The sequence below is a fragment of the Ctenopharyngodon idella genome, chromosome 3, assembly GCF_019924925.1.
Source record: "Ctenopharyngodon idella isolate HZGC_01 chromosome 3, HZGC01, whole genome shotgun sequence".
Taxonomy (NCBI): domain Eukaryota; kingdom Metazoa; phylum Chordata; class Actinopteri; order Cypriniformes; family Xenocyprididae; genus Ctenopharyngodon; species Ctenopharyngodon idella.
The window spans coordinates 10,964,275-10,989,905 of record NC_067222.1 but is presented as its reverse complement, the minus strand read 5'-3'; the positions used below and the strand labels follow the sequence as shown (position 1 = coordinate 10,989,905).

Here is a 25,631-nt window from a genome sequence, read left to right as displayed (position 1 = left end):
AATGTTTTCTGAACGTTCAAAACATTAAAAAAAACTGGACGTTTGAACGTTCAAAAACATTCAGAAATAACGTTTTCATAACTTAATGGGAATGTTAACAAAACATAAGAACATTTTTTTGTTGTTGTTGGCTGGGAAATAAACTAACATTTAACGACCTGTACAAGACTTTTTTTTATGGTAAATAATAAATGTTGATAAATCATTGATAAATTGTACTTGAAACCACTTTGTATAGCTTCGATTAAGGGTTTGACTGACTGCCTAAACCCGCTTTTTGTTGTTTAGTTTTATGTAACCACTTGTTCGGCCCAGGTACGAACGACCTCATCGTCTTCTGTTCTCTCATTGGTTAAAACTTCATTCTTCTGTTGGCAGTTTCTGCGCTCGGTTGCTGAAGAAGGCACGATGTAAACATCAGTAAATTCATGCATGGATTTTCAATTATGGTCATTATTTTCGCGAAAATCTTCGCTCTGCTTTGTGTTTTGCTGCTTTATGGGATTTTGCCGTCAACTCAAGCAGGTAAAGTTACGTTAATTTAACTCAGTCATCAGAGAACGAAAGTGAAAGTAACGCTTCCTGAACTAAAACCTATCGACAGATTTTATGTTTGATCATATATGCTAACATTGTACATGAAAAATAAAATTATACAGGTTACTCACCTTAGTCAGGTTAGACGCCATATCGAATTTAACACGGATGAAAAGGAGTGTTTACAATGGCGCACACTGAATAAAGGTCCCAGATCATAAAATATCATAACATACCTCATAACTCTCAAAACTGTTTTATTGACTTTTTGTCTACTTCTGTTTTTTTTTTTCTTTCCTGTTTAGTCAGCTGATGTTCCATTCCACACGCCGTACAATTCACTTAACTGTACTTCAATCCCTCACAGCCTCGTTTTCATTCCTGTCAAAAATAAATGAAGCTACACTGACTAAAGTCTGTTACTAAGTCTATATACGAGCTTTGTGTGGTTGATATCAGAATTTGACAGGTTATTACAGGTTCAACAGAATTATTTTTTCATCAGCCTCAAATTAATTTATCAAAAGAATAAGATTGCTTCAGAAACATACCGATTTTATAACTTATAGTTATTTAATGCATATTTTATTCCTCTTCATTGCAGAGAAACACTCGCTGTATTACATTTACACGGGCTTTTCTAAACCTGTGGATCTGCCGGGCATCTATGAATTCACTGCTATGGGTCTGCTGGACGACACACAGATCGACTATTACAATAGTGAAGAAAAGAGAAAGATTCCCACACAACAGTGGATGAAAGAGAAACTGCCGGAGGATTACTGGGAAAAAGGCACTCAGTCGAGAAAGAGCAAAGAACGGTGGTTTCGTCTGAGTCTCAAAAATCTGATGGACCGAATGAAACACAATGAATCAGGTGAGGAACATTCATACAGTTTATCATGCATATGCACATGATCATTTGATTTCTATTAAAGCTTGTTTTCGACATGGAATAAAAAAATAAAATAAAATGTAATTGTGACTTTTGTAATTGGTTAAGGGTACACAGAAGTCACAGTTCAGTACAACAGAAAAAGCAATTAATCCCCAATGCAGGGGTTCTTTTATTTTGAACTGACAGTAGTGCAAATTACTGTCTTTTTATTTGTGTACACTCACAATAAAAACAAAATATTTTGCTTTTGTAAAATAAAGAAAACTAACAGGATGCCGCTTTCTGCTGTCCTAGTTTCCTTTCTGTGAAGTTTGTGGAGCGGCAGGAGTGCGTCACAAAAATGAGTGTGCATATAGCAAGCTTTTGCATACTATCTGAACACACCATTCTTGTTTGGGGTTTAGATCATCTCTTCTTCTACTTAAGCTGGACAACGACACCATTTTTTTTAAGAGCTGCTGTGCAGCCAAAATTATTTGCCAGTTATTACTGTAAAGCTGCTTTGACACAATCTGCATTGTAAAAAGCACTATATAAATAAAGGTGACTTGACTTCTTGTTGCAGTTAGCAAACAGCATTGCATTACCGGAAGTGCCCCCTTCTGGATTTGTAGTGTGGATCACCTGTGATTGACTGTATTCATCGCCTGACTGCATGCACTGAACTGTGATGTCCGTATCATGATGGTTCAGGGTGAACACATGTCCCGTTACACCCCAAATTTCTAGTATCTCACAAACATTTTGTTTTCTGTCTATTTCAGATTTTCATGTTCTTCAGAGGAGAATTGGTTGTGAAATTAAGCAGCAAGGAAATGAATTAAACTTTTCCAAAGGCATTTATGAGTTCAGTTATGATGGAGAGGACTTCTTGGCTTTTGATGATAAAGAGTCTCAATGGGTCGCTGCAGTTGATGCAGCTCTACCAACCAAGAGAAAATGGGACAATGAGCACAACCTAAACCAATACACCAAAGGATACCTGGAGAAAGAATGTGTGGACTGGCTCAACAAATTCAGAGTATATGGAGATGAGGAGCTCAGAAATGGCTGTAAGTAAATGTAATAATTTGATTATCAGCAACTGTTATAGAGATGGAACTCTATGGATGAATTGATGGTAATAAAAGAGCAGTGTTATCATACCAAGGGAAAAACAATGAAAAAAATTACAACTTCACATCATCGTTCTGTGATGATGATAACCTTGAAAAGGAGACATTTTCTCATCTCCTACCTGTGAAGACAAACGTCCCTTCAAACCACACAATCATAAGATTAAACAACAACAGAAAGGAAATAAGTAAAACTATAAAAACATTAAATGACATTAAATAATGCAATTATTATTAAATGATAAATGATGTAGATCAAATATAATACAATTAATCTAATATAGTAATTTGAATAAATGATAAATCAAATGAGAACTACTAATGATTATGAAATTAATATAAAAACAAAGAAAATAAAACACCAATGAATGGTTGCTTTCTTAAAGTAAAACACGCGGGTTGTTATTGAAAACCCTTACATCCTTTAAACATAAGTACGTTGTACCTACCTATTTTTGATGTAAGTAGATAGTAGTAGTTAAAGGAACACTCCACTTTTTTTGAAAATAGGCTCATTTTCCAACTCTCCTAGAGTTAAACAGTTGAGTTTTACCGTTTTCGAATCCATTCAGCCGATCTCCGGGTCTGCCGGTACCACTTTTAGCATAGCTTAGCATAGTTCATTGAATCTGATTAGACCGTTAGCATCTCGTTAAAAAATGACCAAAGAGTTTCAATATTTTTCCTATTTAAAACTTGACTCTTCTGTAGTTACATTGTGTACTAAGACTGACGGAAAATTAAAAGTTGCAATTTTCTAGGCCGATATGACTAGGAACTATACTGTCATTCCGGCGTAGTAATCAAGGAACTTTGCTGCCGTACCATGGGTGCAGCAGGCGCAATGATATTACGCAGCGTCTCTCACAAATGTCTCCATGGTTGCAAGGCACGCTCCCTGTGCAAGCAGGGGGTCACAGGCGCTGCGTAATATCATTGCGCCTGCTGCAGCCATGGTACGGCAGCAAATTTCCTTGATCATTACGCTGGAATGACAGTATAGTTCCTAGCCATATCAGCCTAGAAAACCACAACTTTTCATTTTCCGTCGGTCTTAGTACACGATGTAACTACAGAAGAGTCAAGTTTTAAATAGGAAAAATATTGAAACTCTTTGGTCATTTTTTAACGAGATGCTAACGGTCTAATCAGATTCAATGAAATATGCTAAGCTATGCTAAAAGTGGTACCGCCAGACCCGGAGATCGGCTGAATGGATTCGAAAACAGTAAAACTCAACTGTTTAACTCTAGGGGAGTTGGAAAATGAGCCTATTTTCAAAAAAAGTGGAGTGTTCCTTTAAGGCCACCTAATATAAAGTGGGACCATATTTTCAAATGAATTGAAAAGTGTACTATCCAAGTAGTAATAGTTGTCATAATGATGACAGTAGTGCACACAAAGTCCAATCAAGCCCAATTGAACCGTGCCCAGGCCCGCTTGAAGAGGTGGGAGCAATCGCACTAGTCAAACGAACCAGATTTTGGGGGTCAAATGTGCTCGGGCATGGTTCAAATCACCTAGTTTGAGTACACCCTCACTGATGAACTGATTCCTGTGTTTTCAGCTTGTCCAGATGTTCATATATTTGTAAAAAAGTCTATCAAAGACAAAACCAAGCTGAAACTCACCTGTATGGCCACTGGCTTCTACGCCGAAGATGTAATGGTGTTCATTAGGAAAAATCACACATCTCTGCTTGAAGATGAGATTGAATCCACAGGTATCAGACCAAACCATGATGGATCCTTCCAGATGAGGAAGAGTGTGGAGATCAAGGAGGATGAAAAAGCAGATTATGATTGTTTTGTGTCCCACAAGAGCATCAAAGAACCAATCATTGTCACATGGGGTAATTAAAGCGGTTACACAGAGAGACAGATATATCACTTGATATTGGAATAAACAATTGTGAACTTCCATTTCCCCCCTTTTTTGTTTGTTTGTGGTATCCTTAATTAATTTATTTTTTATCTTTATGCATTTGATTAGAGAAAACTTCCTGGGATTGCTCTCCAGAGACTGACTTATTCATGATTGGATTTGTGATTATAATTTTGCTTGTGCTGGCATCTTTAGTGGTTTACATCTTTGTGCAGAAAAAGATGAATGGTGAGTAGTGACTGATGAATGATGATCCACACATTCTTGTTTTTGGTTTTGTGTTGTAAAGGAATCATAATTCAGTTTTAACTGACACTGAAAAGTCAAAATGATGAAATGCTCATGAGAATGATGCTACACAGTTATCAAAATTACGCACTCATTGTGACCCTGCTGACCCACTGAGCATTTCATTGTCTGATGGTCATACCTTAATTCTGAAATTTCTATAGTGTTGTGTCCATCTCATGAGCATTTCATATTATTCAACTAAAATATGTTTAATATATATGATCAGAATTCTTTTGAATAACTGTTATTTTTACACTACAATCAATTTACAGTGTAAAGAAAATGTAAACATTAATATATCTGTCATGCTGTTTAGATTTATATAGAAACGTACAAGAACCAAATGACCATCGTGCTGAAGTTCCTCTGGAAGAAGGTACTAATATCCAATCACTCAAATATACAGTATAGATTATATTGAATTTTTTTTCAATGACACTAACTCATCTGGCTCTGAACATGACTCTTATGTAGATATTTATTCAGCTTTATTACATGTGTATGAAATGTTTGAGAATTGTACTGCATTGGATTGTTTTCTCCACTTCGTTACTATCATTTGATCATTAATGTCAGTGTGTTTTAGGACTCCAGTTGCAGACTGTTAGAAGATCAATGAATCACTACAACAAGACGACCCCTGTTACAAAGTCAGAGGAAGATTCATAACGAAGATTTGTGGTATTTGTGAATACTTCTGCCAATCACTACATTTGGAGAGGTTGCTTGAAAATAGTTGAATTATATCCTCTCTCCTTCTGTCTCATGTCATATAATATGGATGTTTTGAAGCATTTTGCTCAAGCGATTGATGTGCCTTTGGAGAGAGCTGTTTTTTCATACTTCCCTATTTCTACCTCTAAAGGGTCAGACTGACACATTTGCAGCAATCCTTTATTCTCTATAAAACATGAGATACTGTCTTATATTCTCCTTAATGTCTTGTGGAATATTGTAATGTACTGATTTTTGTATATTAGTTGATTGAATTTGTTCTTTCATTTATATATTTATGCAGGGAATGGATTGATGGCGTAATGAATGTCTGTCTGTTATTTAACGTGGGATCCATTTATTCATAAATTACACTAGTTTTGTCTGTGTTGTACTGCTTTCACCTTAAAAAAAATGCAAAAATATATTTTGTACGGTTTCACTCAGGGTTTGAAAGGATGGTACGGCTTCTCATGTACATGGTTTTGTTTATGATTGTTATGAATGTCTGCTAATCAATAATTGAACTTAAAAGGGTTTTGCACTTATTTGATTTCTGAAAACTGATGAATACACACTACTAATGTCTTATTTGAGAACATTTTAAGAATGATAAATAAAACCAACAGACAGACTACCTACATCTATTACTTGACCGGAGAGTTGTTTACTGTGAAAATTATCTTTAATTGTAATTATTTATTAAACAGTGAAGTTTATTTAAACATGTTGTTTTTAAAGTCAATAAATTACTCTGTTCCACTTCTGCTCATTTTCTTATTGGATAAAACATCATCTTTCATTGTCTGCAACCAGTTTTCTGTTGTTAAAGCCTGTTCACACCAAGAACAATATCTGTTCACATTCACCATCTCAGCGTCAGACAGCTGCCTTCTAAAAATCAGCATTCTTAGAAACACTTTGAACAACACAGTGGAGAAGGCATAGATCATCATAACATCCTTATATACATCATATACATAATTACATGCTACACAAAATTGTAGGTGGGGGGAGTGAATGAACAGCGCCCTCTTCTACTCTCATTACCCAAAACAGATGCCGTTGAGCAAGGCACCCAAATCGGTCCCCGGCGCCGCAGCAAAACTGGCTGCCCACTGCTCAGGATGTGTGTTCACTGCTGTGAGTGCGCACTTGGATGGATGAAATCCAGAGAACAAATTCTGAGTATGGGACACTTGGCCACACACCACACGCTTTCTCTTTTCAGCAAGGTTACTGTTGGGGATTGCTCCACTGAATGCCAGTTCTTTAATGGTGTTAACCACTTCAGCACTCTGATCAGGGAGGAGGAGTCATATCTTTTTCACCTTATATTTGTGCAAGATTCAACCTTGAACACATGGCAGACATTGTGCTAGCGCAAGTGGTAGATGTGACGCACTAATAATTATACAGATTGCTAAACAGCGACAATACTGGCTTAATGCTAGATATAGTTGCAACGCAAACATTCTGCATTAAATATAGAATCATAATCTGTATGCCCTATAAAATATATATTGTCTTATATACTAATGTCTTAACACTGTTAAATATTTTAATGTACTGATTGTTGTACATTAGTTGATTTTATTATTTTACATTGACTTCATTTATATATTTATGTAGTGATTGTGATCAGATGATGATTAATGATGTCCATGTCTGTAATTCATGTGGGATCCAAATGGATCCCACATGAATTACAGACATTGACATAATTTTGTTACTGACAGGTTTTGCACTAATTTGCTTTTGAAAATCTGATAAATACTGTAACACAGTTCGTATCTACGGGAAGAAGGAGGCGGGAACCGGCGAACATTCAACATAACTTTAAATAAACAAAGAACAAAACGAAAGTATATAAACATAATAAAACCATCAAATAAAGTCCAGGCCTGGTCCTCTCTCGTCCTTCACTGTCGTCGCTCCCCTTTTATGCTAACGGAGCTCCTCCGTGAGAGATTCGAGGTCGAGAGAGCCGTTTTGAGAAAAATAACCAACAGACAATCAGCCTGTAGGCTAACAAACTCTATAACATAGTGGAAGAATCATTTCTTATATTAATATTGGCATTAATAATTGTCCTGGCAATAACTGTAATTATTCATTGAACAGTGAAATGTCTTTAATTATGTTGTTGTTTTTAAGAGTAATAAATCACTCTATGCTGTACCACTTCTGCCTAATTTCTTATTGGTTACAACATCATCTTCCATTTTCTGCAACCACCAGATTTCTGTTGTTAAAGCCTGTTCACACCAAGAATGATAACATTATCACATAAGCTAGAAGACCTTGAAAACTGCTCTCGGAGATCGAACCTAAGACTGGTTAATCTTCCCGAAAAGGTGGAAAATCCTGATGTGGTCGCCTTCTTGGAAAAATTGTTACGTGAAGCGCTGGGCCCGGCAACCTTCTCCACCCCGCCCATCATCGAGAGAGCACACAGATTACCTGGTCGTTCACAATCCGGTCAATCATCTCTTCCAAGAGTGCTGATCGTGAAGTTCTCGAACTTTCAAGATAAAGTCAAAGTGATGCTCGCTGCCAGGATTAAATGCAAGATCATGTATGGAGATAACGAGGTCAGATTTTTCCCTGATTTGTCCATAGAGCTTCACAATCAGAGGCGACGTTTTGACGGGGTTAAACAACGGCTCCCTGAATGTCGATTATGGAAAAGTCTACCCAGCCAAGCAATTTTTGCCATTTCCAAACATTGTACTTTTACGAACTCCTCCTAGAGCTTTAATCAGATCAACATCATATTTGGTCAGTCTAATCTTAAGGCCTTTGCGACGTTAAATTGCGAAGATATAGAGTTTTTGTTGAAGGGCGTGTCCGTGGCGGCCTGACAAATTTCGATGTTTCTCCATGAAACAGGAAGTTGTTGTAACTCAGGCATGGAATGTCCGATCTGTCCGAAACTTCACATGTGTGATAAGTGTCCTGGCCTGAAGACATCTACATGCCAATATTCAGTTACAGTCATAGCGCCACCTGCGGGCAACAGGAAATGACATGTTTTACACTGTGATAAACTCCTCATGGAGATTTAACCAGAACCACATCATATTTGGTCAGTCTAATCTTAAGGCCTTAGCAACATTAAATTGCGAAGATCTTGAGTTTTTGCTGAAGGGTGTGTCCATAGCGGCCTGACAAAATCTAATGTTTCACCATGAAAGAGGAAGCTGTTGTAACTCAGGCATACAGTGTCTGATCTGCCTCAAACTTCACATGTGTGATAAGAGTCCTGGCCTGAAGACATCTATATGACAATATTCAGTTAGTCATAGCGCCACCTGCTGGCAACAGGAAATGGCATGCTTCACACTGTAATTCACTACCAGAAACACATTTCAATATGCCACAAAGTGCCAAACATACTAAAAACACGTTAAATCATGAAACACTTGGCTAAGTGCTAATGTATGCGATTAACACCACGAAACAGGAAGTTGTTGTAACTCAGGCATACAATGTCCGATCTGCTCCAAACTTCACATGTTCGATAATAGTCCTGACCTGAAGACATCTACATGGCAAAATTCAGTTATAGTCAAAGCGCCACCTGATGGCAGCAGGAAGTGTGGTGCATCAAAACTACTTAGCCATATTTCTCTTCTATTTATCCGCTTAAATGAATATCGCCGACTGTTCACAGTTTTCCTAAGGCCACCGGGTGGCTGTGAGCCCGGGTGCAAGGGCCCTTTCATCGCTGCTTGCAGCTTTAATTTATTATTATTATTCATATAAGCACTTGGTTTGGTTTAACTGTTCCCTTGTTGACATTGGAATGGTGTGGGGACATCCCAAGGTGATAAAAGGGGGAGTTGTCAGGCTGCTCAGTTCGGGATAACAGCTAATGGGGGGTGTTCATGGCAGGTTTTTGAGTTGTTAATTTGTTTTAATATTTTGTATACTACCTCCTTATTTTGGCTGATTGTTTTATTAACTCCCACATCGAACAACTATTTCCTATATAGACTCTTGTTTTGCGGAACAATCTGTCTTAAATAAAATCAATAAAATCAATAAAATCTTTCAGATAAAGAAGCTTAAATTTACCTCTTGGAATGTAAGGGGTATGATTAAAACAGTTAAACTTAAGCAGGTGATGATGAGGATTAAACAACTTGAATCCCAGTATTCCTTCAGGAGACTCATTTGCTTAAAGAGGCGCTCCAAAAGATACAAAGAAGATGGCCAGGTCAGGTCTTGGCTTCTTGTTTTTCTTCTCACTCTAGGGGAGTTATGGTGTTGATCCATAAGGCCGTACCCTTCCAAGTAAATAAGAAAATTATGGACAGGGCTGGTAGATATCTGATGGTACAGGGAACTTATATGAGTAAAATTATTAATTTTGTTAATATTTATGCCCCAAATGGGGATAATCCTGCATTTTTTTGAAAATCTTTTCTTAATGATTGCCTCGCTACCTGGAACAGTGATAGTAGCAGGTGATTTTAATTGCACGCTTGACCCTGAGCTTGACCGCTCTTCAGGATTAGATAGTTCTCACTCTCAAGGTAGAAAGAAAATCCGACAAGCTATGAAAGATTTGAATCTGTGTGACCCTTGGAGAACATTAAATCCTTTAAAAAGGGAATACTCATGTTTCTCTTCTTTATCTAAAACCTCCTCTCGTATAGATTATTTCTTGATTTCTGTTTCTTTATTGCCTAATATTGAAAGTTGTATATATGATAGTGCGGTTCTGTCTGGTCATTCTCCCGTCTCATCACTTTATGTAGAATCTCAAGCAAATAAAAGTCCCCCAAGATGGCAGCAGAACTCTGAATTCATCAAATTTGTTGGTGAGCAGATAGACCTGTATTTTACAATAAATACGGATCAAACTTCGGCAGCCATTAGATGGGAAGCCTTTAAGGCATTTATTAGGGGCCAAATGATTAGTTATACTAGTTCCAAACTTAATAAAGATAAACAAAACTTGCTTGAATTAGACACCAAAATTAGAGATTTAGGGAAAATAATAAACATAGATAATGTAAGAATTAACTTGATCAATTATAACTTAAAGGTAATTAAATTACAGTGAATAAGAACCGAATTAACTGTAAATGATTCAGAATTAATATTTAACACTTTATCAATTATTCGTCCACCGAAAAATTGAGGTTAAGGTATTTTAAGAATTCTGGACAAAATATCCCATGGCCAACGGTAATAATATAAAGTTATTATTACTGATATGAGCAAGGTAGCAAAATCTAAAAGTTTAAGGCAGTAATTTGGCAAGCACACAGTACAAGACACTTCTATGTGAAAAATCAAACAAGACTTTATTGAACTAATCTAATATACACAAACTAATCTAACGAAAACACACACACACACACACACACACACACACACACACATCCATTCATACAGTTACAGGGAAATGGTGAGATTGTTATCGGGAGGAGAATGGAGCCCCCAGTTGTCTAGCTTTAAAGGGTTAGTTCACCCAAAAATGAAAATTCTGTCATTTATTACTCACTCTCGTGCCGTTCCACACCCGTAAGTCCTTCGTTAATCTTCGGAATGCAAATTTAGATATTTTTGTTTAAATCCGATGGCTCCGTGAGGCCTACATAGGGAGCAATGACATTTCCTCTCTCAAGATCCATAAAGGTACTAAAAACATATTTAAATCAGTTCATGTGAGTACAGTGGTTCAATATTAATATTACAAAGCGACGAGAATATTTTTGGTGCGCCAAAAAAAAACAAAAAAACGACTTATTTAGTGACGGCCGATTTCAAAACACTGCTTCAGGAAGCTTCGGAGCGTAATGAATCAGCGTGTCGAATCTTGATTCGGATCGCGTGTCAAACCGCCAAACTGCTGAAATCACGTGACTTTGGCGCTCCCAGTTGAAATTTTTAGGCCCAGTTTCACAGACAGGGCTTAGCCTAAGCCAGGATTAAGCCTTAGTACAATTAGGACATTTAAGTAGCTTTTATAAACTTTAACTAGAAAAAAACATTACTGGTGTACATCTTGAGATAAAACAATGGCACTGATATATTTTAAGATATGTCAGTACAAGTTTCTTTCAACAGAAACAGCTCAAACATGCATTTTAATCTAGGACTATCTTAAGACTTGTCTGTGAAACCGGAGGATAAAGAATTTAAAGATAAATTAATAACTGGCAAAACAGGTGCAGCTGTATTCATCCCTAAATACAATTTTACTTCAGATCACCTCTTCAGTCTTCTCAGCTGAAATAATAGCTATTATTTTAGATCTGCAATGGGTAGAGGAAGCTAAGCCGCATAAGATAAATAGTGGTGACTTTAATATGGTGAATTGACAATATGGCAAGTGAATTAAGCAATATTTGTTTACGACTGAACATAATTGACATACGGAGATGTAAAAATCCACAGTCACTTTTGTATACATGGAGTAATAGGGACAGATCTCAACAATCACATATTGATTTTTGGCTCATTTCAGAACATATAAAAGAAAGAGTTGAATTTCTTACTATTAAACCATCAGTTTTAACAAATCACAAAGGCATAAAATGAATGTGTTAGTTTGTCAGTTAAGTTTAAGCTTAAGTAGAGTTAAGCGAGGATATTGGAAGTTCAATTATAGTCTATTGAAACCTAATGATTTTTGTGACCAAATTGAGAATTTAATTGTTAAATATTGGCAACAGACTTCTTTGATTCAAACTTGTGGGAAATTATGGGAACAAACAAGATTTGAAATAAGGAAATTCGCAATAAAGAAAATGAAAACAAAATAATTAATGAATATGAAATATGATCCTTCATTGTAGAAATAACCAAAATATGTCAAGCACTGAATTATTAAAGCTTGCTAAACTGCAGGATGAGCTGGATAATATTTATGAAGAGAAAGCTAGGGGTGCTTTTGTTAGGTCTAGACGAAAATGGATGGAAGCAGGAGGAAAAAAAACTACATTTTTTTTATTTGGTTTAGAAAAAATAGAGAAATAATTTCTGTAAACAAATTAATAATAAATGGACTTACTAATGATAACCCCAAGGATATTTCTTGTTTTGTTAATCAATTTTATAGTAAATTGTATAGTTCAAATAATCAACTAAATGATGCAGATTTTTATTATAGTAATTTATTCATCAGTATTAATAAGATTATGTCAGACAACAAAAAATCATGTGATAAAGAATTAAATATTGAGGAAATTACAAACTGTAACTAAATAGTCTTGAAGTAAATAAGTCTCCTGGAAATGACAACTTGACAGGGGAGTTTTATAAAACTTTTTGTAATGACCTGGCACCCTTTTTACTTGCAGCTTTAAAGAAGCAATTGATTTGGGAGAAATGCCCGCATCGCTAAAACAAGGAGTAATTACACTTATACCCAAGCCTAACAAAGATAAATTGTTAACAAAGAAGTTTTTTATTAATAATAAAATTAGAGAGGTATCATATAAATTTCTACACAGTATTTTCCATGTCAAGGAGTTGCTTGAACATTTCCATTTGAATATTGAAAACTTATGTTAATTTTGTGGCAATGGCAATGAATCTGTGACTCATGTTTTTTTTATTTTTGTTATTGGATATATTCAAAAATGTTTTGGTTGGATGTTTCTAATTTGATTTCTAGGTTGTTTGGAACATGTATACAAATTGATCTGTATGATGTAGTATTATTTATTTTTTTTGTACAGGACAATGTTGATTCCAAAAGTACGATGTGCTTCCTTATTCAACCTTTTATTTTACTTGGAAAATATCACATTTATGTGAAAAAAAAAATGGACTAAAGCTAAGCCAAACTTTGAACATTTTATAAAAGAGATTACGGTACTACATTAAACAAAATCAAGAACAAAAGAGCAAGAAAGACCAATGAAGCTTTTTGTTACTTTAAATTGTTGTAATTTTACCCTGGCATGACCTAATTTATTTTTACTTTCATATTCATATGTATGTTTATTTGTCTTCTACTTATGCATGTACAAAACTGTGTATATTTTTTGCATTAAAAAAAAAAGAATGAGAATACATTAAATATAAGAAAAAAAAGCGCGGTGACTAATCACTACGCCTCTGATTGGACATTGCATTCCTAAACTCAACAAAAACGTGTATGATTGGTTATAATGCTGAACAATGCAAACTACACGCTTAAATGAAAATGACTATAAATATGATAACGAACAAATCTACTGTAAATGCAATGCCGCAATTTGTTTATTGTAAATTACGTGTTGACTGCTTTCAGTGACCCCCTCCCAACATCATATTTTGTTGTCGTTTAGGGAGGATCAAACCTTCATTATGGGGCTCATACCTCCCCAAAAAAACTCGCACTCTGGTTAAAACGTTATTCTGCTGTTTGCGGTTTTTGCTTTCCTGTTGTTGAAGAAGGAACTGTATGTAAACATCAGTAAAATTCACTGAAGGCTTTTGGACTATGGGCACGGGTTTCGACAGAATCGCTCTGTTTTGTGTTTTTCTTCTTAATGGGACTTTGCGTTCAGCTCGAGCAGGTAAATAATGAACTTTTATTGAGTTTAGAATCAGAGAACAAAAATGAAAGTAAAACTTTTACGCTTCCTCATCTAAAGCGTCTTTGTAACTACAGACATTGTGCATGAAATATTTTGCATATTTATATACTCATATAACTAAGTATACGAGTTTTGTTAACTAAACAAAGCGAACTGTGACTTGACCTAACTGCGATCAACATTATAAATCATATGTGATTGACATCAGCATGTTATTACAGGCTCAACAGGATGTTTCAGCAGCCTTAAATTACTTTATCAAAAGAATAACATCTTTCGGTAACACTTTTTAATTATCTGTTTATTAGCTTGCATATGATATTTGCGGTTTATTAATAGGCTACTCATAAATAACATATTAAATTAAGTAAATGAGTTAATTGAGGCAAAAAAAGTCATACTCATATTTAATAATGAATATGTTTTCCCCATACTGAAGTGTTACACATCTTTCTGTAGCTGAAATGTCTTCACTGTGTTTTATGTGCTTTACCCACCTCATGTTTTAGCAGCTTTCGCTTCCTGGAACTTACCACTTTCATCACATTTACACTTTAGTGAACATTCTTTCATGCATATTTTATTCCTCTTGATTGCAGAGAAACACTCGCTGTATTACATTTACACAGTCTTGTCTAAACCTGTGAATCTGTCGGGCATCTATGAATTCACTGCTGTGGGTCTGCTGGACGACACACAGATCGACTATTACAATAGTGAAGAAAAGAGAAAGATTCCCAAGCAACAGTGGATGAAAGAAAAACTGCAGGAGGATTACTGGGAAAGAGGCACTCAGTCCAGAAAGAGTAAAGAAGAGTGGTTTAATGTGAGCGTCAAAATTCTGAGGAACCGCATGAATCAAAGTGAATCAGGTGAGGAACATTCATACCGTTTAGCCTCTATATGATTTTTATTATCATCTCACAACAATTTATATTTGTGTCCATTTCAGATCTTCATGTTCTTCAGTGGAGACATGGTTGTGAAGTTGAGCAGCAGGGAGATGAAGTGAAGTTTCTCAAAGGCATTGATGAGTACAGCTATGATGGAGAAAACTTCTTGTCTTTTGATATTAAAAAGTCTCGATGGGTCGCTGCAGTTGATGCAGCTCTACCAACCAAGAGAAAATGGTATTATAAACCCGAACTAAAGCAAATCTCCAAAGCATACCTGGAGACAAAGTGTGTGGACTGGCTCAACAAATTCAGAGAATATGGAGATGAGGAGCTCAGAAAAACATGTGAGTAAATGTGTGTTTGTAGATTATCAGCAGATGTTATAGATGAAACTGACTGATGAACTGATTCCTGTGTTTTCAGCTCCTCCAGATGTTCATTTGTTTGCAAAAAGGTATATCAAATACAAAACCAAGCTGAAACTCACCTGCATGGCAACTGGCTTCTACCACAAAGACCTGATGATGAACATTACGAAAAATCACATATCTCTGCCTGAACATGAGATTGAATCCACAGGAATCAGACCAAACCATGATGGATCCTTCCAGATGAGTAAGAGTGTGGAGATCAAGGAGGGGGATGAAAGAGCAGATTATTATTGTTTGGTGTCCCACAAATCCCTTAAAGAACCAATTATCAACAAATGGGGTAATTAAAGCAGTTACACCAAGAGGCAGAAATATCACCTGATATTAGAATGAAAAAGAATTGTAAGTTGTAAATTATATCCTTAATTAATTAAAACTAATTTCATCTTCTTTGCATTTGTATAGATGGAAAATGCTGGGACTGCCTGCCAGAGATTCCCACTGGAGCAATGATTGGATTTGTGATTGGAGCTGAGCTTGTCCTGGCAGCTTTTTGTTTTTTGTTTTTCAAATGGATTAATGGTGAGTAGTGACTGATCAATGATGATCCACACACTCTTGTTTTCGATTTTGTGTTGTAAAGGAATAATTCACAGTAAAGTGGATCAGTGGGTAGTGCGAGTGCCTGAAGACCCCTGATTCAAGTTAATAAATAAAAATGTTTTCGAGAGATTATAGTGGTTTGAAGTTTTAGAGTCTCTATTGATGAGAGTCATGCAAAATGGGCTCCATGAACAGTGTTAAAAACCACTTCATTTCTGTCCTAGTGCTTTTAGATCAGGAGTGTCCAATCCTGCTCCTGGAGGTCCTGGAGTTCAGCTCCAAATTAAATGCCAGTGCAGCGAAACAACCCCAGCTAAAACATATAACCAGATGCTTTCCTAAGCAGTTGCTTTAAACATTTATCAGGCAAATTTCAAATAGAGTTATACCGCAGTACTGTAGACCAGTGTTTCCCAACCCTGTTCCTGGAGGCACACCAGCACTGCACATTTTGGATGTCTCCTTTATCTGACCCATATATTTCTGGTCTTGGAGTCTCTACTAACAGGTTGATGAGTTTAACCCATTTAATTAAAACCGAATCTGGACTCAAAAGCGTAATAGACATAAATTGTCCAGTGTTGTAATAGAGTAGAAATACAACATTTCACTGCATCAGTATCACAGTTCAAAATCTCAGATGTGAGCTTGAATCACTGTTTAACCTCAATATCTGTATGAAACAAGTATGACCACAGTAAAACTTAATGGGATACTTCAACGAAAACATTCAAATTGTCATCATTTACTCACCCTCAAGTTGTTCCAAACTTATATGAGTTTCTTTGTTCTGCTGAACACAAAAGAAGATATTTTGAAGAATGTGGGAAACCACCACTGACTTTCATAGTATTTTCTTTTCCTACCATAGAAATTAATGGTGCCCCAAAATGGTTTGTTTACAAACTCTCTTCAAAATATCTGCTTTTGTGTTCAGCAGAACAAAGAAACTCATATAAGTTTGGAACAACTTGAGGGTGAATAAATGATGACAGAATTTTCATTTTTTAGTGAACTATCCCTTTAAGAACAGCTTTTCTGTTTACTCTGCTGAATATGCCCCTGTTACATATATCTCATGCTATTTTATTTTAGAATTAATCAATAAATGCATCATCTGTCTGCCACAAATCTAAACTGGTCTCATGAATCTCATCAAAAACACAAGCTTTTCACAACCATCCAATTTTTTGTTTCATATTTTTTGTGTCCAAAATTTTTAGATAGATTCTCATGCACAGCACTGTGAGATACACTTTGATTTTTCACTGTTTCTCCAACAGGTCGAGAAAGCATTGGTGAAATATCAGACGTCAATGTGAGTAGCTCTCGGGAGGATCTTTACCCACTGGTAATTATATTCAGACAGGGGGCTTTTTGGGTGATTCCATCCCCACTGCCTGCCATCCACCCCACCCCCAATATTTTGAATGATTATTATTATTATGATGATGCTACTTTTATTATTAAATTAAAATTACAATTCATTTGCCCCACAAAAATTTCATAGCACATTACTGCATAACTGACGTGCTGTGATGATAATAGAAGATCTTAGATTAGCTTACTCTGCATTTAAAAAACAACTTGCTTAACACAAAATACTTCTCTTCTCATTTATTTTTTCACTACGTTTGGGCGACAAGCGAAATATTAAGAAAATAAATTAACCCCCGGTTTCACAGACAAGGCTTAAGCTAGTCCCCAGACTAAAATACATGTTTGAGATGTTTTAACTGAAAGCAACTTGCTGATATATCCTAAAATATTTCAGTGCCGTATTTTTAATAAACTTCAAAATTTCAGAGTTTGCAACTTTTGTCTTGGCCTTCTCTTTGTTTAAGAACTTTGGTCTTCACATCAGGAAGGAGTAAATCAAATGTGGATCTCAACTTCCATGACATTAACATCTGAGCAGATGACAACCCAGTTGCTGCATGAGGAGTGACTCTATAATTAAACGAGAATCTTGCTACTCTTGTCTCAACAGTGTCACCTTTCATCTTTTTCATCCCCTCCTTAAAAGTTTGAACAGTGCATTCAAACTAGGCCGTTTGAAGAAGGATGGTAAGGAGCTGACGTTACATGCTGAATGCCATTTCATACATGTGTACTGAAACACATTCTTAGTTTCTCAGTGGTAATTTGGGAAGAGGCATGTGTGACAGGATAAACTTCCATCCACTTGCAATGAGAATCTACCAGAATGGGGAACATCCTTCCTAAGAAGAGCTCAGCATAGTCTACACAAAGACTTTCCCAGGGTGGGCCCAGCCACTACTATGGGTGCATAGGAGCTTGAGCAAGTGCCTTTTTGAAACTTTGACACACCTCACATTTCTGCACCACTTGTATGATCGGGCCTTCTGATGTTACTGTTTCGATACAGCAGCTCGACCTTCATTCTCGCCCCCCACGTGATGTCCTCTTCTGATTTAGCATTGCACTTTTGATCGTATCCAGCACTTTATCGTAAGTGTCATCAGGTTCTCCCACACCTGGCACTGGGAGTCTACTCAGCGCATCAGCATTTCGGTGGTACTTTCCTGGCTTGTATACAGTGTTGTACTGATATACTTTTAACAGCCCACCTTTGCACACTGGGCGATCCCATTTGAGGAACTGCCTTCATTTCATTGAACAGCAGCAGGTACAAGTGGGGCTAGCAGCATTGCCAGATTTGGAAGGAACTTACTAATATTCCACCTCATCTGTCAGGAACATTTTTCCAACTTCAGCAGCATACCAGCTTCTTTTCAGCCTCGATAACACTTCATCCAGTTGTGCCGCGTCACCCCCTGGGTGGTTTCTACCGTAACCACGAAACACTATCTTGGTCACGAGCCACTTCCTCTATTATATTACTCAACTCCTGTAAAAGGTTTACCTTTTTAGATTCAGGAGGAGTCAGGTAGGCATATAATATTCTCTTCTTCTTCGATCACTACCGTACCTCCTAGGCCTACAGTTCAGATATCAACCAAGCTTACCTGGGTGGGGTGGGTTAGCCTTCCATTCAGTGGACCACAGCTGGCTCTTCGCCCTCAGAGGACAGCTATGCCTGCTAATGCACTCCCACGGCCCACTCTGTTGTGACTGGTTGGCAACCTTGACTGACTTTGTAAAGTCCGTTGGGATATCTGGAAGTTCCATGGGCCAAAATAAACAATTACATATTAAAGTTTCTCTCTCAGGTGACTTCTTTGATCTTCTGAGGGTTGTGGTCTGGAGCTGGCTTCCACTTGCTGCTTGCTTGTATGCTCTTTCTCTCTTCAACAGATCTTCTACACACACCAGAGAGCTCTAAGGGCCCCTGTTTTTATATTCACTTTTGACGCACATTATCTCTTCATTTACGCACATGTGGCTTCTACTTGACACTTCAAGTGACTTTCTTGGTTTACTCCAGTCTCTAACATATCATCCAGATAAACAACTACTTTGCAACAAGCAACTCTGAAGGGCTCAGTTTGGGAGCTTCTGAGTCCTTTCAGATATCATTTCTTTCAGGTATCAGCCTCATTCATAAGGCTGATACTACATCTTCAAAGTTCACAAGTCTGCCTTTAACATGCAACTCAACAGTGAGGGGTTTCACTTTCTTCAATGCATCTTTTTACACATGCCAAAGGGAATGTTTCTTCATATTCATCTCATCTCATCCCTTTAAAAATCTGGCTTCAGCATTTTGAACCATTTGAAGCTTTCTCATAGAGGACATATTCCAAAATATAGAGATTTACAATAATCCAGAAGAGATAAAAGCTAATAAATCACTCGTTATGCTGTTTTATCACCAAACATTGGATTCAATCTTTTTGAACAGTATCAAAACACAACATAACTAGTAGCAGGAATTAACAGATCATTTTACTGACTCGGATCTTTGAATCTTGTTCAGCAAAATTAATGAATCTTTTTTCCAAGTCATTTCATTCATTTCAGCAGGATATAATTGAAATGTTACATGTTAAATAACCTATCACACTACTTATGCGGATGTTTATCATATTTGGAATAAAAAATAAACTATAGGTTAATACAGCCATGTAGGCCAAATTAAGAAATAATTCATTAATTGCTTAGCAGGATCTTCAGGCTATGCAGTCTGTTAGTTCACCTCACCTTCCGTTCTGAGTTGTTCTTTCTTTTGTCACCTCACATTTATCACGTCTGTTCCACAAAATGATTAGATATATATACCTCTCGTGTCTTTGGGTTCGAGTCGTTAGTTCCGTCGTCAGTGTCTGATCTGGGCCGTAACAGCCCCATGCAGTCCTGGAAACAGAAATGATTAGTTTGCCTCTCAAGTCTTTTGGGTTCAGTTGTTTGTTCATCCTGTCACAGCCCCATAGGCTGAATGCAGGAACAGAAATGATTAGTTCATCTCGAGTCTTCAGGTCTGAGACCTTCGTTCTTTTGTCACGTGACCACTTTCTGGCTCAGTGCCTCACAACAAATACAAGATTACAAGTAAAGTCGTTTACAAATGTGTCCGCTGCAGCTCGGTATACGCAACAATTGAAGATATTAGAAGACAGCAAGGACAGTGACTATAACATTGAGTGTATTTTGCAGTATTAAACACGTGTTTATACCGGTTTCATCAAGCTCTGAAAATTCTTCAAAAAGAGCACAAAGAATGGCCTTCTCAGCTGCCATAGTTGCAACTCTTGCATCATCAGAACAGGGTGTTCAACGCACCACCGTTTCCGTTTAAAAAACGTTTTGCAACGTTTTGTCGGGGCTGAACGCAGACCTGAAGAATTGAGAAGTGAGCTAATCATTTCTTTTTCCTGTACAGAACCTGAGGGATGTTGCAATTGCACGGTCAACACAAAATGAATGAATCATGTGGAACAAAAGTGTGTGTTTCTATATTTGTGGGTGTTATCAAACTGGTGGGTGTTTATAAATCATGCAATGAAAATGATCCCCTTCACCTGACCCCAGCTCTAAACCCTACCCACACTCTGACGTGGGCAAATCGGGTAACGCTCTCAAAACCGCCCCTCTGTTTATGGCCTCGTCCACTGATCTGGTAACTCCTATTACTGTCCTGCAGAGACCTGTACTGGCTGAGACAACTCGTTGTTCCCAAGTCATATTAAAGATTTGTTTAAAATGAACGACACATGATCACTAAAGGAAGAAAAAAAGAAGGAAAACTCTACACATGTGCTGGTGCTCTGTTCATAACCGCTACTGAACATCTAAACACAAACAATGATCAAACACACATTGACGGATCTTCTTCCTTCTGTTCTCCAAAATGTAATTAACTGTATATTTAACTGTATAACTGTATATTAGGCGCGTGTAAACTGGTTAACTGTGTTTACGTAAAGGCATTCATTTTCAAGACGAACAGGCCGGTGCCACTGTGCAATACCCACAAATTTCAGCAGGTTGGCGGGTGTTTATTTCATATTCTGTGAATGATGGTAGCTTAATAATGTATAAATTAAGGTATATGTTGAAAAAATGTAATACTTTGTAGTAGTCGTGTAATAAGGGATATTCAAATAATAAAGGTCTTCATCGCTGGCAAACAATAGGATACATTTGCAGATTAGCTTTTAATTGACTGTAGGTCCACTGCCACTTCATCCAGCGCTCTTGATGTTTTTAAATTTCCTGTTATGATTCAGTGTGCACAGGAAACTGAACAAATCATTCAAATTGATTCACAAACCAATTTAGACAGTTTTGCCAACTTGTTTGATCGAGTCTGCTTCTCAATGTGCATACTATCCATCCTCAATAGTATGTGACAGTAGTTATATACAATACTATTTAGGGTGGACAAAATGCACATTGGGATGTATGGCAAGTCTTTGAACAGAATCGACTCAAAAGAGTGATTCATTTGAGTAGTAATTATACTACAGCATATGACAAAAAATGATTAATGACTTTGACCTATGACATATGACCTATACCCCTCCCCCATGGGACCACCCAAATATTTCCCCATCCCCCCATAGTTGACCGCTGTATGAACCCCATGACCTTGGGGTTATGGAATTTAAATGGTGGTTGACCTTTGACATGGGTTATGAATATGTCCATTGATTCTCGGCATTTTTTAAATACCTATGGTATTGACCTGCAGGTCATTTGCGGGTGGAACAAATTGATGATGGACGATTTTTGAACTTTGACACCATATTTGAAGTCCTGAGGGTGATTTATGACCTTTCGTGGTCACACATGAGCAGATGTGTGACAGCATCCGCATTCCGGCTCATACTCTATAATATAAAAAGACAGCGCTGTATTCTGCAGAAAAGAAGTGTGAAACATGGTATGTTTTATAAAATAGAATACACACACACACACACACATGTACACGTACACAGACATTTCAAAAAGTGAAAAACATTCACATCTCCAAAATATTATAACACACTGAATAATGACAGTTTCTAAATTTAATGACTGATTATTATAGTTAAATAAAAATATAAAAACATGGAAAAAGATTTCCACCTGCAATGATGTTCGAATGAATGGGTTAACAATCGCTTTTAGTTTGAAATATAAAACACCTAAAATGTGGATGTAGTATAATTACTACTCATTTGTGAATGGGGCATCGCTCATGCCCCAGAAAAACAGAGACATGCGCACTTGGAATAAACTACACAATTCTTAACATGCATTGCATTAAAATAAAGTAAAGAGAGGAACGTCGCCCAGCGTAACAGAGTAAAAGTACAGTTGTTTCATTAGAAATGTACTCAAGTTAAAGCACCCACATTTAAATCTACTCTTAAAAGTCAACATTTTCAACCAAAAAACAAAAACAATACTCAATTAAATGTAACAAAGTAAATGTAGTTAGTTACTACCCATCTCTGCTTATTAGGAACCCATTGTCACACAAACATTCAAAAATGGTCCTGAAAGTGTTTTGCTTGTCTTTCATCCCTGAATTTAACACTTTCAACACTTACGTCCAAGCTGAGCTGCTGGCCTTTGCATGTCTTTTGAGTATAATGTTATGTCAGTGTTGCATCAGTTTATTTAAATACTATTTCAAATACGTTTATTCTTATTTTGTAGGTTTTAACTGTAAGGCCTCAGTTTTACTCCAGAGACCAATAATCGCTCATCAATAACTTCTGACCTTATATGTCATAGATCCCTGTTCCAGAACAGCTTCTGAAAGTCCTGAATGAACTGGACAGTGACAATAAAAAGAGGTTCAAGTGGCATTTGAAACAACGTGGGTCAGTTTCAGCCTCTTTCCTTGAGAATGCAGATAACATGGCCGTAGTGGATCAGATGGTGAATAGTTTTACACCAAACGGAGCTTTGATGCTCACAGTGGACATCCTGAAGATGATGAAACAAAACCATCTGGCTGAACAGTTAATTCAATATTTAAATAGTGATGTAAATATAAAGTTAATATAATATTTTATAAAGTTTTTATATGATATAGTTGTATACATTTTTGTATGACAGTGACAGAGATTTTATTGAACCCAAGCTTTTGTTATGTGGACTCTTGTTTCGTGTTTTGTCCTGATATTCCCTAATGATTCTTAAGTTATACTCTACTATAAATTATTGCATTAAGTTGTATTCCAAGTACCCTGGGTGCATGTGAATTTATCAGTTACTTTTAAATTATCTTTAGACCATGTTGAGCTGGGTCCAACAAATGAAATGAACTTTACTGACAAATTTCTGTCAAATGAACAAATAGAACTTATAGTTGATATGGTTGATTTGATCTTACTTATAAAACAAGCATAGGCTTTGAATGCTTTTATGTGTGAAATGGATCAGCTTACAAACGAGGTTGAAGCTTTGAGCACAGAAGCTTCAGCACCAGTTGTATCTGAAATTGATGTTTAACTGATTTCCTGTTGAGCTTCTCAAATGAGACCGAGATGTAATGTTAATTATAGCTAGAAATGTTAAATGGAAAATAAAGCGAAGGTCTCAAGCTTTAGCATTGAAAATGTGTTGCAGTCTGCAAAAGGTGTTGCGAGGCAGGCTGCAACCAAACTTTGTATTTTATGCTTTGCAGCTTGAGCTTGCTGCAACAGAAAGGTGTGAGTTTCTAATGGCTTTTTTTTTTCTATGTAAGGAGAAGTCTCTCTGATGAAATAAATGATGTGATTTCTGCAAGCTATATATATTGAAAAACTTGTAACAGAAGTTTGCCACACCTCAAGCGAAGACTTCCTCGCTGTTATGTTTTATTCTGAACTTTGTTATTAAAAAGAAACAAATATATTTGGCAATTTTTATCCAAGTCTCAGAGTGAATTATTTTTAAATATCCTATTATCAATACCTGAGCATCGAACCTGACTGAGTCTGGCTGGGTTCCCCCTTGAAATCTCCAATTATTGTGCAACGGTCTCAATCCAAACAATCAGAAGGTAAGGCCAAATCTTTTTGATGCTGAAAAAGGACTGTAGAGATTTGTGTTTGAGAAATTAGAGATTGAGGGGGATAATAAATGCAACATCCAATAAGCAGTTTTATAGTTTTGTAATCTAAAATTTTATAATCTAGTGATGACTGATTTCAAAACACTGCTTCAAATCTTTTGTGTTGAATCAGTGGTTCGGAGCACCAAAGTCACGTCATTTCAGCAGTTTATCATTTTGACACGTGAATCACTGATTCGAAACAAACGATTCGAAGCAGTGTTTTGAAATCGGCCATCACTAGATATTGTTGAAAAGTCTGAGCTCACATGAACTGTTTTAAATATGTTTTGAGTACCTTTCTGGATCTTGAGAGTTTCAGTATCATTGCTCACAATAGAGGCCTCACTGAGCCATCGGATTTCATCAAAAATATCTTAATTTGTGTTCTGAAGATGAACGAAGGCCTTAGGGGTGTGGAACGACATGAGGGTGAGTAATAAATGACATAATTTTCATTTTTGGGTGAACTAACCCTTTAATACAATTTATATATGGCCAGAACGCATTAAGTTTTCTGTTTTTAGTTGAAAATGGTGTTGTGTAAGTGGTCCCTAAGTTAATAACTTATGATTGTTATAATGGAATTGAGTCAATCAAAACCTTTAGCTGTACAATAACTTTTTCTAGAGCTGCTGTAAAGCCAAAACAATTTCTGTTCCATTAATTTCCTGTTATCACTGTGAAGCTGCTTTGAAACAATATGTATTGTAAAAGCACTATATAAATTAAGTCACCCGTAAATTTCTGAAGAGCATTTTTGAAGCGAAAATTAGGCCGCTGCCATCTTAGCAGCACGTCACCGCACGTCCCTCCCGGATAAATGAAAATGGGCAAAGAGGCGGGACGTGGTTGGAACTGAGGTGACTGATTGCTGAAACCATGCCCACCTAGCGCGATGTGATCATGTTAGCAGGCAAAGGAGCTATCTGTCTATCTTATACTATCTAAAATATTAATAAAGATAACAAGTTATATCATTTGAAAGTTCTAAATGTTTACTGTCAATATGGTGTCTTTTTTATGATATAGATGCTCCAGCACCAGTAATTGTAATTTGTGTCGGGTGTGCAAATAACAACATGAAAAATCAAACGGAACTTCGTACCTTTATAATGAAATAGCAATCGCGAGATGAATCCGTGGCACTTAATTGGGTAAAATGTCCATGAGTGTCCATTGAAAAACAAAAAACAGTACTTTTTGTCCAAAAAGCATTAAATCCATGAAATATTGATATATTATCCATTGTTTGCATCACATTTCTTCTGAATGATCTGTTCTCCATCATTGTTCTTCAAGAAATTATGCAACCTGAGCATTG

General features: G+C 36.6%; 2 protein-coding genes across 8 annotated transcripts in view; both read left to right on the top strand.

Annotated features, from left to right (window-relative positions):
- Positions 1–110: 110 nt before the first annotated feature.
- On the top strand, positions 111–24,122 carry LOC127509943 (H-2 class I histocompatibility antigen, Q10 alpha chain-like). 7 transcript variants are annotated; one of them, XM_051889340.1, is made up of 7 exons: positions 112–525; positions 1,142–1,414; positions 2,200–2,487; positions 4,118–4,402; positions 4,543–4,662; positions 5,042–5,101; positions 5,312–6,205. In XM_051889340.1, exons 1-7 carry the CDS (start codon positions 429–431, stop codon positions 5,392–5,394), a joined length of 1,206 nt encoding a protein of 401 aa, XP_051745300.1. In that variant the 5' UTR covers positions 112–428; the 3' UTR covers positions 5,395–6,205. The 7 variants fall into 7 exon arrangements, with proteins under 7 accessions (XP_051745304.1, XP_051745300.1, XP_051745305.1 ...); XM_051889341.1 differs by having other exon boundaries at positions 113–525; positions 5,302–6,205; XM_051889339.1 differs by lacking the exons at positions 1,142–1,414; positions 2,200–2,487; positions 4,118–4,402; ... (1 more) ...; positions 5,042–5,101; positions 5,312–6,205 and adding exons at positions 14,585–14,857; positions 14,938–15,225; positions 15,305–15,592; ... (1 more) ...; positions 17,139–17,173; positions 23,002–24,122 and having other exon boundaries at positions 119–525.
- Positions 13,643–25,631, top strand: part of LOC127509924 (H-2 class I histocompatibility antigen, Q10 alpha chain-like) — a 71,444-nt gene continuing 59,455 nt past the window's right edge. The window contains exon 1 of the mRNA XM_051889289.1: positions 13,643–13,964. Coding sequence (XP_051745249.1) covers positions 13,889–13,964 — 76 coding nt within the window. The 5' untranslated portion in view covers positions 13,643–13,888. The remainder of the gene's footprint in view (positions 13,965–25,631) is intronic.

Coding starts and splice junctions, on each gene's coding strand:
- LOC127509943 (XM_051889338.1), top strand. CDS start 429: ATGCATGGATTTTCAATTATGGTCATTATTTTCGCGAAAATCTTCGCT. Junction 526..14,584: donor TTTGCCGTCAACTCAAGCAG/GTAAAGTTACGT, acceptor TCTTGATTGCAG/AGAAACACTCGCTGTATTAC. Junction 15,593..15,717: donor ACCAATTATCAACAAATGGG/GTAATTAAAGCA, acceptor GCATTTGTATAG/ATGGAAAATGCTGGGACTGC.